The 12,608-nt window shown below is 32.9% G+C and overlaps 1 protein-coding gene across 2 annotated transcripts; it reads left to right on the top strand.

Annotated features, from left to right (window-relative positions):
• Positions 1–1,119: 1,119 nt before the first annotated feature.
• LOC121123753 (retinol dehydrogenase 11) lies at positions 1,120–12,022 on the top strand. 2 transcript variants are annotated; one of them, XM_040718887.2, is made up of 8 exons: positions 1,120–1,514; positions 1,598–1,702; positions 3,101–3,298; positions 8,563–8,754; positions 8,820–8,981; positions 9,043–9,159; positions 9,287–9,494; positions 9,555–12,022. In XM_040718887.2, exons 2-8 carry the CDS (start codon positions 1,672–1,674, stop codon positions 9,781–9,783), a joined length of 1,137 nt encoding a protein of 378 aa, XP_040574821.1. In that variant the 5' UTR covers positions 1,120–1,514; positions 1,598–1,671; the 3' UTR covers positions 9,784–12,022. The 2 variants fall into 2 exon arrangements, with proteins under 2 accessions (XP_040574821.1, XP_071746712.1); XM_071890611.1 differs by lacking the exon at positions 1,120–1,514 and having other exon boundaries at positions 1,531–1,702.
• The last annotated feature ends 586 nt before the right edge of the window (positions 12,023–12,608 follow it).

The following is a 12,608-nucleotide window of genomic DNA, read 5'->3' as shown; positions in this document are numbered from 1 at the left end:
CATCATTCAAATATACAGACAGACATACTTTGTTTTATTAATCTAGATTGATTTCTATCATTCATGAGTACAGTAGTTATTGCACAGGACCGTAATCACCGAAGGGACTATCCACAATAATTTCAGTAGTCGTATTTATCGGCCTATTCATTCATAATCACTCCCATCAGGCCCCCAAAAACAAAATTGTCATGCCAACAAGACTTTATACATAGATTTTGTTATTTCTTCAAGAATTAAAAAATAATGCCTTGAAAAATGAATAGCAGAGTTCAGTGTTCACTTAAATTGTCAACTACTAAAAATTTCACAAAAAATAAAAGCTTAAGATAACATCTCCACTTTTTAAGTTGTCCACAATATATGGTATTTGTATTCGGTATTTTTTACATTCAACACTTTATTGCTCCGATTCATTAACAAAATCATTCCTTCCCCTCACTGTCTGAGTACAATTTTAAGGAGACAAGCTGTATCGAAATAACAACTAATATATTTTATACAATATTACAAATATAATCGTCAGATTTAAGATCCAAGTAATCCAATCAACTTCACAGAATCAGCAATGCGAATAATATTATAGATTAAAGTGTATGTTATAAGCAACTTTCTACATCAATAACAGTACAAAGTTATTATAATGAGTACCCCGGGTTAATGAATCCTGGTACATTTCATTAAAGCCATTTCAATTACCTTTACAACAGACTTAAAAAATAATATTTCCCATTACATATATATTGATAGACGTTTCTCTAGAACTTTTAATTCATAAATATTCACAGTTGAATGTCTAATCTGTAATAAAGTGAAATTTCTAAGACGGAATGTTTTTAAGTTAAACTTTAACGAAGTACGTGGCATACTATATCGACAATAGCCAATAGGGGGGTGAAACTTCATTTCAGAGGGAAAGTTTTCCATTGCCCCCTCTTGATACCTTGCATTAATATACAATAAAGATGTTTTGGCTATAAGTATGCAACTAATAACACAACAGTGCATTGAAACTACAAGGCCAATATAATAAGTAATAAAAATTAAGGTATAAAATAGAGTGACTAATCATTCGAAGAAAATAATATTGTCTTAAATTTAAATATAGCAACTGCTGGTAATATCGTTAAGGGGGAAGAAAAAGGAGGAAAGAAGAAGAAGAAAAAGGAGAGAAAAGAAGAATAGAGCGAGCTAGTGAGCATGCAGGGAGGAAAGAAGATGAAGAAGTCGCCCGTGTACACAGAGCTAGAAAAAAAGGCGGATAAAACGCATGCGCACTCAAAACTACCACCAGGAATGAAATAAAAATAAATTACAATATAATCTTCGTTTTTCCCCTCTTCTTAGGCCCTTCATCTTCAATTCTTCCGAAAGTGAAAGAACTCTCCTACCGCACGCCTCCTCTAGGAATTCTCACACATCCCAAACTCGGCACATTCATTGCTTAGTCAGTCAGTCACTAGTCGTTGATCCGTTGTTGTTGGGGGGGTTCGTTTGCTGTTTCTTTGCCTCAAGTGCGTAGTCCTTTTAGTATTATTGCTAAATTGCATCATTTTCTATCAAGGATTTAATTCTATCAAAATCATACTTTTTTCAGTTCGCGGAATATATTTGGGATATCTCTATTTTATGTAACTTATTATTATCAGAGTAATATTCATAAACGGAAGAATGTCGAAGCTCTTGGATATTTCTGCTTTGGGTGAGTTGCATCATGGAACCTTCTTTCCATTAAGAAAACCAATCCTTACTTTACCCTTTTCTTAAAGTTGTAAATTCACATTTCATGGCTTATAAACGTTATGAATGACTACTTACGTTGTTCGTCAACATAAAATCAAGAAAAGAAGAAAATCCCAATTTATTTTTGTACTTTATATATAAATATGTTATGTACAGTCCCCTTTTTCTATTCAAATTTCTGGGATGAATTAAGATACTCAAAAATTGTAGTAATAGTTTAGAACCTTTATTTGATTATAGAGACATATATGATATATTGGCCCTTTTAAATAAAATAAATCAAATGAACACTCTTTTGTTTGTGATGATCAATTTTGTCTTGAGTAAGTAGTGCAATTTGCGACAACCCAATGAGAATGATTTATTAATATAAATGTGCAAGAATACAAATATAATCCAGACTCAATTTTGATCAAAATAATTCTAGCTTACTATTGTGTTGACGGGCCACAATTATTTTGTACATATTTTTGAACACTAGCCTCATTAAAAAAATAAAGTTTAAATACATCTTTGGCCCCACTCCCTATTCAAAGGAGCCGTCTGAGAATAAAATACCTTAACCTAATAAGGAAGCATCTGTAAAAACTTCCAGTGTTGTGCGAAATACACTTCTAACCGGTGCACGTGCTACTTCCAGCTCTACCCACCATAATAGGAGATTCGTATTTCTGTATTAAAAGGGGCATCCAAATTACCCTTTTCTTAATCAAAACTGGAAGTTTCTCTGAAATAATGGGGGTGAACTAAAACCCTATTGATTAACCCAGTTATTTGTTAAAGATCTCAGACCGACAACCCTTGCCTTTGGCGGAATTTTGTAGCAAGATCTTGGATCTTCTGTGCTTTCTCCACTGGAAGTATTAACTCATAGTCTATACCCTACCCCTTATTTTATAAAGAGGGAGAAAATGACATTTTTAACATACATATTTTTGAAATAGCACGAAGTGATTTTAACTGTACACTTTCTTTTCTAATAACTTATAATGATGATGATCACATTCAATATTGTTTTTGTTTTCTTCATGATTCATGTGATGAGCAGTAACAAATAACGGTATTTATAATTAATGAATTGATATCAACTACATTTTATTATGGATTGGCTGATCAACAATGAGTCAATATTACTAACTTTGATATTTCAAAGAGCTCCTTTTGTTCTCTCCATGATAACGTAATATGTTTGAAGTAAATGTAAGCAAAGTGTCTTTCATCTATTATTATGTCTGAATCATTATTACATTGTAATACTTGAAGTTAATGTGTTTCTCAATCTATAAATAAGAAAATGATTCATCGCTTTTAATATATGTATTTATGCATGACTGATAATGTATATATTTTGTTAAAGGTGGATTTATCCTGTTTGCCTGTTCTGGATGGGCCACTATTTCATTGATCCTGTTATTTGTTGGATATAGTTTCTTTCATCAATGGATCCAGGGATCTCAATGTCAAGCCAAGGAGAGATTGGACGGGAAAACAGCTATTATCACGGGTGGTACAGCAGGCATAGGAAAGGAAGTTGCAAGGATACTGAGTTCTCGAGGTAATAATGTTTTTCCAAATTTTCAATGTGTACTAATTAGTGTTGGATCGGGCCTAGTCCTGTTTTACCTATCAGTCAGATCGTTTTTACCATTCAACGGTCCTTCAGTCCTAACTAGCTATATTTTTTATTTTCTTCACTCATAGCTAGGATTGAAGGAAATAATTAATGATAGCTAAAACGTATGATAATAATTTCTACCCAAACACCTCCTACTTTAAACTTCAGGTATCTTGTATGTCTATTTGAAAGAGGTTATGATCAAACTTCCCCGACTGGAATAATTTAGTTAGTAGCTAATAGTTTTGAGACTCAGTCCAGTACTTTTTTTTTTTTTTTTTGGTTCGGGCTTAAGTTATTTTTTATAAGACCGATTCTGGATCGATTTTTTTTTTTTTTTTTCCGGTCTCCTATTATATGAGGCCAATTTTTTTTTCTCTCTAGATTAATTGTCATTGATATTGTCATTTTATTAAACAAAGATCCTACATAGATTATCAATATATGCATAACCTTCAAAATCTAAAAAGTACACGATCTCAAGAGATCCTCGAATTTGGAGTTCCCTATTTCAGGAGGCACGACGGGATGAAAATTCCTTCGAGCTATCTATGTTTAAAACTTCGTATGACGTCATTGTACTATGTTCACAATTTGAGAACACATATCTCGTCATAAACAATGTATATATAAGACCGATCTAGAACGAACTTTTTTAAAGAACCTAAGTAGTTTGGTCCAACAAAAATCATAACGTTCTCATACCGGTCTTGGATTTGAAGAACCGAAAACCAACACAAGTAACTTAAGTCATTTCAGCTGTTGTAGTACCCATAAAAGACCGATAAGAACCAGTCCTAGGACTAACAAATTTTATTAGGACCGTAGTTATAGGACTGCAGTCTAGTTGTTGTTTTTTTGAGCGATCCAACACTATTTATGATTGATTAAAAGAACTTGCATTTATATATGTTATAAGGATTTCTACATCTCATTACGCTTTATTTAATTACATCATTCATTCATTTCATTATCTATTAATATTACTAATTTTTATGTATCTATGTATAACAATTCTTGGCGTTTGAACTATATAGTGTCCCACAGAATATTTATCAATTATAAATTGTTAAAAACTACACCATCAATATATTATATCAACCCTTTAATATTATTCATCTCATTTTTAAGTTGCAACTTGTACAATTTGCTATAAAAATTAGAGCTTGTACACCACATATACATAGGAGGAAATGAGTGTTTGATCCCTTGCCGATTTTGTAGGTTTGCCACTGACAAACAAAAAGAACGGTCTATAATTTTTATGATAGGTTTATTTTAACGGTAGGAGACATTATATCAACAAAAAGAAAGTGTTTGGAAGAAGAAGACAAAATGTGGAGTGTAAGCCCAAGAACACATCTCGACCGTCAATAATATGTTTGAGGGGTGTTTCTCTGCTAATGAGAAATGATGACTTCACCGCATCGAAGTGAAGATGGACGGTGTCATGTACCCTGGAAATGTGGAACGACAACCTCCTTCCCTCAGGACGGGGCACTAAAAGTGGGCCTTCTAGTACGACAATGATCCAAAACACACGGCCAAAGTAACAAAAGAACCCCTCCTCAAGAAGAAGCTCATGGTGTAGCCTTACCACTTCCCTAGTAGTATTGTGTCAGTCCTTATTTATTCGGTCCAGTCTTCGGACCAGTTCTTCAGACTGTCAGCTATAGAATTCTAGTACTGACAGTCCGAAGTTCTAGAACTGACTTAAAAAAGGATAAATAAAGTTGAGTGACGTCATCAAGGACCGAGCTTTATCAGTTATAGGGCTTTATAGACATAAATGAACTGGACGGGACTGCAGTCTTCAGTCCTAAATAAGGACCTACACAACACTAATCTGCAGACCTCTATCTCATAGGAAATCTTGTGGGGTAATTTACAAAACCGGCAAGGGATAAAATACTTATTTCCTTCACTGTATATATACTGTGTACAAGTTGCTAAGTCAGTTCGAGTTACAACTTTTATAAGCACATTGCACAAGCTATAATTTATTCGTCTTGAAATGTATTATTTAATTAAAATATTGGTATTTCTGATTACTTTTCATTTTGATTTATTAAAATGACATGGTTATCATCTAATTATAAGTCATATATCTGTGGGCAATTGAAATTTATAATGTGCCACAGGATACTTATATTTATTAATTTGTATTAAAGTAGTCAAAAATTACTCCATTACTAAATATATCGGGCATCCATGGATTATTCAATTATTGCATGATACTCATTCCAAGTACTGTAAATCCTTCATTTACCATTATTCATTTCATTACCACAACATATACATACTCACAGGCTCCTACTAGTTCTTTCATTTTAACCATTATGTATTCTTGTTGTTACTGCTGGGGTTTTTGAGGGAGTTAACGCTTCACAGAATTTATAATGAACAGTCGACTTTTTTTTTTTTTTTTTTTTTCATTTTACTTTTTCTTAAAATATATGAACACATTTTATATCAAGTCAGAGCAATAAAATTTCCTTTCGAGTGATTTTTTTTTCTTTCACGTCAACAGGATGTGGAAAACATCATCATGTATTTCCGTTATCAGTACCAATGTATGTGATGCATACAAAACATATATAAAGTATAAAATCAATGCAGTGTAGAAATAACATCAAATTTAACATTCTGTAATGAAAATGTACCTTGCGAAGGCCGGGGGCAGTTGCAACACCTTTTGTTTTGACTTTTACACGACAAAAATTTAGCACAACATATGTTCGTTATTGTTTGCGTTTATTTAAAGATTATACTAGTGAGCAGTTTTTCCACAAATTACATTTGAGGGAAAACATTCAAATGTTGCATCTTCCTCCCTAGCCGGGGACTGGTGCAACAGTGAAAAAAATTGAATTAATTTTAGAAAATTAGAATACATAACTGGATGTTCAATAATTATCAACTTTTAGTGTGTCGTTAATGGTCTAAAATCATCCCCCTTTACCCACCCTTTGTGTAATTTAAACAATGAATATGGACACTTCTTCTATATTAACGCTTAGTCTAACTTTGATCGACATATTTTATGTTAAAATAAAAATTTTCATTGTTTGTAAGAAAACAAATAAAATTGGACTTGAAATGAGAAGGTTCCATTGTTATTTTACAAAGTTTGATTGGGTTGTAAAATATGGATAACCTTAAACTGTTGCAAGTGTAGTGCAAGCAAGTATGTAATTTATGCAAGTTATGTAATTAATTTGGTTTTCACCCGATGAATGTGGTTTCATTAGGAGCTTCCACATGGTGGAGGTTTGAGGAATACTTTATCTGGCGAGAGCCAGATTAGGGTGTGATAGTCATGCCAGCCAGTGAAATCACATCACACCTGCTCATTCTCTTGATTAAGATTCATGACCATAGAGTATATTAACTCGAAACATCCACATCATGCATACTTAAGAATAAAATGATAGCATAATGCGTATGTCTTTTATTTATACTCAATAACAGCAGTTCATCAGCCCCAATCTTTTTTTAAAATTATTTCATTATTGATATATATTCATTGTTATATTGTGTTAAAATCAGGGCTGCGGAGTCGGTACATAAAATGCCCGACTCTGACTCCAGTGTTTTGAATGTCACTGACTCCAAGTACACAATGGTTTAATAATATATTTTATAGCCTATATAAGTACTATTGAGTCATTGAGTGTAGAGACTATAATTATATATTTAATTTATAACTATAGGTTGTGATTAGTTATATGCAGTAAATAATTGTGCCAGGTATAAAAAAATAAATATTTGGAATAAAAGATATTTAACAAGATGAATAACAAATTAAATGGATCAAAATCTATCTATTACTAATACATTGATAAGTTTCTGAACATAATTTAAGCACTTGTTATTGAGGAACGACAAAACACACAACATCTCACTATAATGCTGCACTTTACTCTGATGACATCGACTATTCATAAGACTAAGTCATGTACTAATAGCTACTAGTGCTATGCTCAACACAACATAATAATTTAGACTTAAGATATGTTCGGTAATTATGATGGTATATACTATAGAACATGTTTGAAATTTGTGAAGTAAACTTATAAATGAGTATAATTTAGAAAAAAAACCTTTACGAACACTAAATGTAAGGCTTAGATTATAAATAAGTTATATTTACATAAATTATAATATTTTTTTAGCCGGAGTCTGTATAAATTTTCAACTCTACCAAAAAAAGGAAGCGACTCCGCAGGCCTCGTTAAAAATGTACTTAAATCTACTGTATTTTCAAAAATTTACGGGGGGGAGAAACCCCCGGACCCCAATAATAAGAATCTATCGCTGACTTTGGTTTAATTTTACAACACAGCCACTGGTTATAGCAGATAAAGATACAATAAGATTTATATATTAGGTCGGAGAAACTAATTCTCACGACCCTAATCCATAAGTCCTGTCCTAGCTAACAAATAATATGCTTGCTGTCAAGTGAAAATATTATATAATTATGAAGGAGAAGAAACAATGCGAGGAAATTTGCCACACTTGTTGCAATAGATTGCTTTGTCCTGAGTGTTGTAATACCTGAGTTTTGAATTTTGATACAATTATATCAACTGATTGTAGAATAATCAATAATTCAAATGAAGATAAGCCACAGGAAATATAATGAAAAACTGACTACCTGATTACAAAAATATTACTCTTCTTAAATTATTACTTTTACAGTACAAAAACCGTTTTTAATCAATATCTCCAAGAAACGCTGATCTAGAGTTAATTTCCTCAGATATGACTACACAAAATGTATTTTGTATGGCAAGACGAAACAATTTTTTTAAACGTTTTCTTTGACTAAAACAAACGGAACGAAATATGACTAAATAAGACGCAGTTAGCAGTAAATTTGACTTAAATGGTGTAATTATATTACACAATTTTAATGTACGTTTTGTGGTATAATCTTTTTTGATATTCGAATAAAAGGGGAGGACTGGTTTTCGAACCGTCTCCTACACGTGTAATTATGTTGTTTTTTTCACTTTGCAAAGTTTATATAAGTTAATTATACATATACTTGTCACATCTTGCCAATTAAAAAGATATTATGTCATTGTTAAACATCAACTAGGAATGCAGGGTTGCAGATGGTGCGAAATGATGAAATGCATATTTATAATAATTTGTTTGTGTCAAATACATAACTATAAAGATTTAATATTACCCAGGTGCTCGAGTTGTGATTGGATGTCGGGATTTAGTCAAGGGTCGCAAAGTAGTTGATGGTATTAAAGCCATAACCCATGGACAGATAGTTCTACTTCCTCTGGATCTTTCATCACTTCAGTCAGTGAAGAAATTCGCAGAAAAAATTCTTGAAACAGAGAAACATGGAGCTCATATTCTTATTAACAATGCGGGTAAGGACGACCATCTCACATCTAATTATAATGTTAATGTCTTGAGTATTTACTATTTTGCTTAGGTTTTTATTCGCCAAGTTTTAAGAATACAGTTGATGGACATGAAATGGTATTCCAAGTTAATTACTTGGGCCACTTTTTATTAGTCAATTTGCTTTTACCTCTGTTAAGAGTCTCAGCTCCTGCTAGAATTATCAATATGACGTCCAAATTGAATTCTAAAAGTATATCCACATTTTTTTAAATCTTTTTTATAGATCATATTATATATTATTGTTTCTTTAGATTCGACCGATTTTGATGATGTTAATTCCGAAAAGGATTTTCAACCAAAGGGTTCTTATGAAAAATCCAAAATGGCTAACGCTTTATTTACTAAAGAATTAGCCAAACGATTGGAAGGTCAGTATTATCCGTTATTTTTGTTAGTATATTAAACTTAATGTTGAGTAATGTTCTCGCCTTTTAAACTTTGAAACTGAATTAGTTAAAGCACATATTTCATTAAAATAGCGTACATATTTTTCAGGAAGTGGAGTATCTGTTTATGGAGTCAATCCTGGATCAACTAATACTGCTCTCATGAAATCCCTGATGCCTTCTCTGCCTGGACATGCTCAAACTATTGCCGAGATTTTGTACGGACTCTCAACCAAAACACCCGAGAGTGGTGCGCAGACAACTGTCAATTGTGCCTTGAATCATGATTTGAGCAACGAATCTGGAAATATGTACAGGTAACAATATTCCTGCATCACTTAAAAAGATTAGAATTATTCCTTATTATGTCTTATTAGCGAGTGTATGATTGATCACAAAGGATTTGAAGAAGATGAAGAAGTTCAGAAAAAACTCTGGGCATTGAGCGAGAAGCTTCTTAATTTGGATTTCACGAAACAATTTGCTTCATCATCTTCTGTAAAAATTCTTGATATCAACGATACGCCTTTGCCTCCTTTGCCACTAGATGCAACTCCTGATACTGAAGAATCTCCTTCCTTTTCCCCCTCAAGAAGAAAAGTTTGAAGAGATGATTCCTCAAAATAAAAATGCTTCTCAAAAGGTTATCAGTAGCCCTGCCTTTGATGATGCACCAAGTGCCCCAAGTCGAGAAAATATTAATGCTATTCTTGACAACTATGACAACATTAATGAGAAAATGGATTCATTTGCGGAAGAAAGTTATAATTCGAATCAAATTAAGGAGGAAAATATCACATTAGTTTCCTCTCCACAATCATTTGCCATTGAAGAGGAAGTAAATGAAGTAGTGAATTCTCCAAGTCAGCTAATTTCAGGAATCATACCAAATAAAATTGAAGAGATTGGTGTACTTAATGATGAAAATACCTTTGATCTTCTGGACAATATCAAGAATTTCGATAAAAATTCTTTGTCTCATCCTGGAAATTTTAAAGATGACTCTCTTCTTCCTAGCCAAGAAACGATTGAAGATGAGAAGCTTATGATGACTGAAGAGATTAATAAAAACAAAGGTATGTTCTCTGATGTCAAGGATCAACTTTTAGGAGCATCACATGATAATTTGAAAAATGTAGATACAGTCGTGAAGGAAAATCTCCCTGACAAGTATGACATCCTGTCAGAAAAAGGTCATCAGGAAGTTCTTAAAGAATTGAATGATTTTGACTCCCATGATTTACAAAAAGTAAATTCTCCTGGAACCGTGGACCCTCAAGAATTTTTGAGGAGAGAAGTTGTAATGAAGGAGATCGAGGGATTTTCCTCGGAAAAACTTCTCAAAACGGATACAATAACCGAAGCTTACTTACCGACAAATGAGGATATTAAGCACGAGATGTCTGAAATTGAATCCGACATTAAAGAATCCAAAAAAATTTATAGCGATGTCATGTCAGAAGTGAATTACTTTGAATCTTCGAATCTGAAGTCTGTTGATACTGAAGAATCCGTTTACTTGCCAGATAAGATTGACTTATCTGTTGAAAGAGCTTTGCAGGGTGTTATGGAAGAGGTTAAAGATCAATCTAAGCATTTGTCTCATATTGAACACATAAAGGAGCCAGTGGGCCCAGATGTACTAATGAAAGAAGAGATGAATAGAAATGATACCCTCGACTCCGTTGTTCATTTTGATAAATCAAATCTAAAGCATTCCGAAGTTGATGAAAAAAGTGTCCTTCCATCCGTGGAAGACATTCAAAGCGAGAGATTGAGAAATAATTTTACTCATGATGTGGAATCGTTTGAGAAGTCTTCACTCAAGTCTACACCTGTGAATGAAAAGAATCTTTTACCTGACTCAAATGATATTCAAAGTGAGAAGCATCATTATGAATTACTTGCTGGAATTGAGTCTTTTCCTCATGATGAGCTAAAAAACAGTGAAATGAAAGAACCCATTTCTCCTGCCAAGTTGGCCAAACAGGAGTTGGTTCGTGATTCCGTTTTACAGGATGTTGAGACCTATGACAAGTCCAAATTAACTCATTCCTTTATGGAAGAGAAAGGTATTCTTCCATCCTCTTCTGACATAGTAGAAGAGCGTCAACATCTAGAATTGCTCACTGGAATAGAATCTTTTGATTCTCATCATCTTAAAGCCAGCAGTATGAGGGAGCCTATTTCGCCTATGGATCTGGCCAAGCATGAATTCGCCCATAATGCCATGTTAGCAGGTGTAGAATCCTATGATAAGTTGAACTTAACCCACAGTGAAACCCAAGAAAAAAATATTTTGCCTAGCTCCTCTGATATTTTACATGAACGCGAACGAGTTGTTTTAGAGGAAGGATCCAGTAAGTTTAAACCATTAAACCCCAGAGAGATTTCTGAACCCGATCATCAAGTATTTGAAGCCAAAGAAGGATTTATGGATCCCAAAGAGATGATGGGAGATGTTCAGATGTTTCATTCCAAAAGTCGAAACATGAGTGGAAGTAGTTCTGGGAGTTTGGAATCATCCAATGTGAAAAGTATTAATTCAACAAATCCTTTAAGTGCACCCCTTACAACACCTTTGACAATTGACGAACAACAGAGAAATTCATCATCAGATGAGTGGGTGAAACTTGACAAACAAAGCGGGGGTGACTTATTAGGTTAAGCGTTGTTTTTATCTCAGATTTTTAATAGTTTTTTATTGTGCATTTTTTTTTTTTTCATATAACTCTACAATAACCATTCATACTTTATATTATGTAATTATTTATTTAAGTGTGTTACATCATATGTCGTAATTTTCATATTATATTAAACTGAATAAATTGTTTCAACTGGTTAATTTCCCACATTTTATTAAAAGTTGAAATGGATGTCTGGACTTGACTTATCTAATATAGAGTATTTTCAAGTGACGTCAGTATTGATGAGGTTCTTGGTCATCTTAAGGGCTGCTAGGTACTTTGGCCTTAAGCCAATTTGCCTCCGGATATTTTTCCTTAAACTATTTCGCCTTAGTACGTTTTGTCTTAAAGCCATTTTGCTTCAAAAATATTTGCCTTTCAGGTTTCAGGTTTATACGTTTTTATTATATACTTTTGATTGAAAATGTTCCCTTTGAATATTTTACTAAAAATATGTAATGTTTACTAATATAAACAGCATTTAATACTTGTTTTCTGTTATAAAAATTATGGAATTATACCTCAAGATTTCAATTCATACATATATACTGTCGAAATCTTAATGAATTCGAACTAGATACAAATAGGTAATAAAATTAGTATAATGAGAATAAAAGATACGATTGGAATAGAAGAAGGGGTAGTCACTTATCCGTTGTCAACTAATTGTAATTATACAAGGTGGATTATTCATATTGGAAAATACTCACGGATTGACAAACAAGTATAGTATGAGGCCATAGC

Source organism: Lepeophtheirus salmonis, chromosome 8, assembly GCF_016086655.4.
Source record: "Lepeophtheirus salmonis chromosome 8, UVic_Lsal_1.4, whole genome shotgun sequence".
In the NCBI taxonomy this organism is placed as follows: Eukaryota; Metazoa; Arthropoda; class Copepoda; order Siphonostomatoida; family Caligidae; genus Lepeophtheirus; species Lepeophtheirus salmonis.
Note: the sequence above shows the minus strand (reverse complement) of the source record. Positions and strands in the feature narration are given on the sequence as shown.

Bases quoted from the DNA above. Each gene is read 5' to 3' on its own strand.
- LOC121123753 (XM_040718887.2), top strand. From the start codon at position 1,672: ATGTCGAAGCTCTTGGATATTTCTGCTTTGG. The intron at 3,299-8,562 runs GTAATAATGTTT...AATATTACCCAG, and splicing joins AAGGATACTGAGTTCTCGAG to GTGCTCGAGTTGTGATTGGA. The intron at 8,755-8,819 runs GTAAGGACGACC...TATTTTGCTTAG, and splicing joins TATTCTTATTAACAATGCGG to GTTTTTATTCGCCAAGTTTT.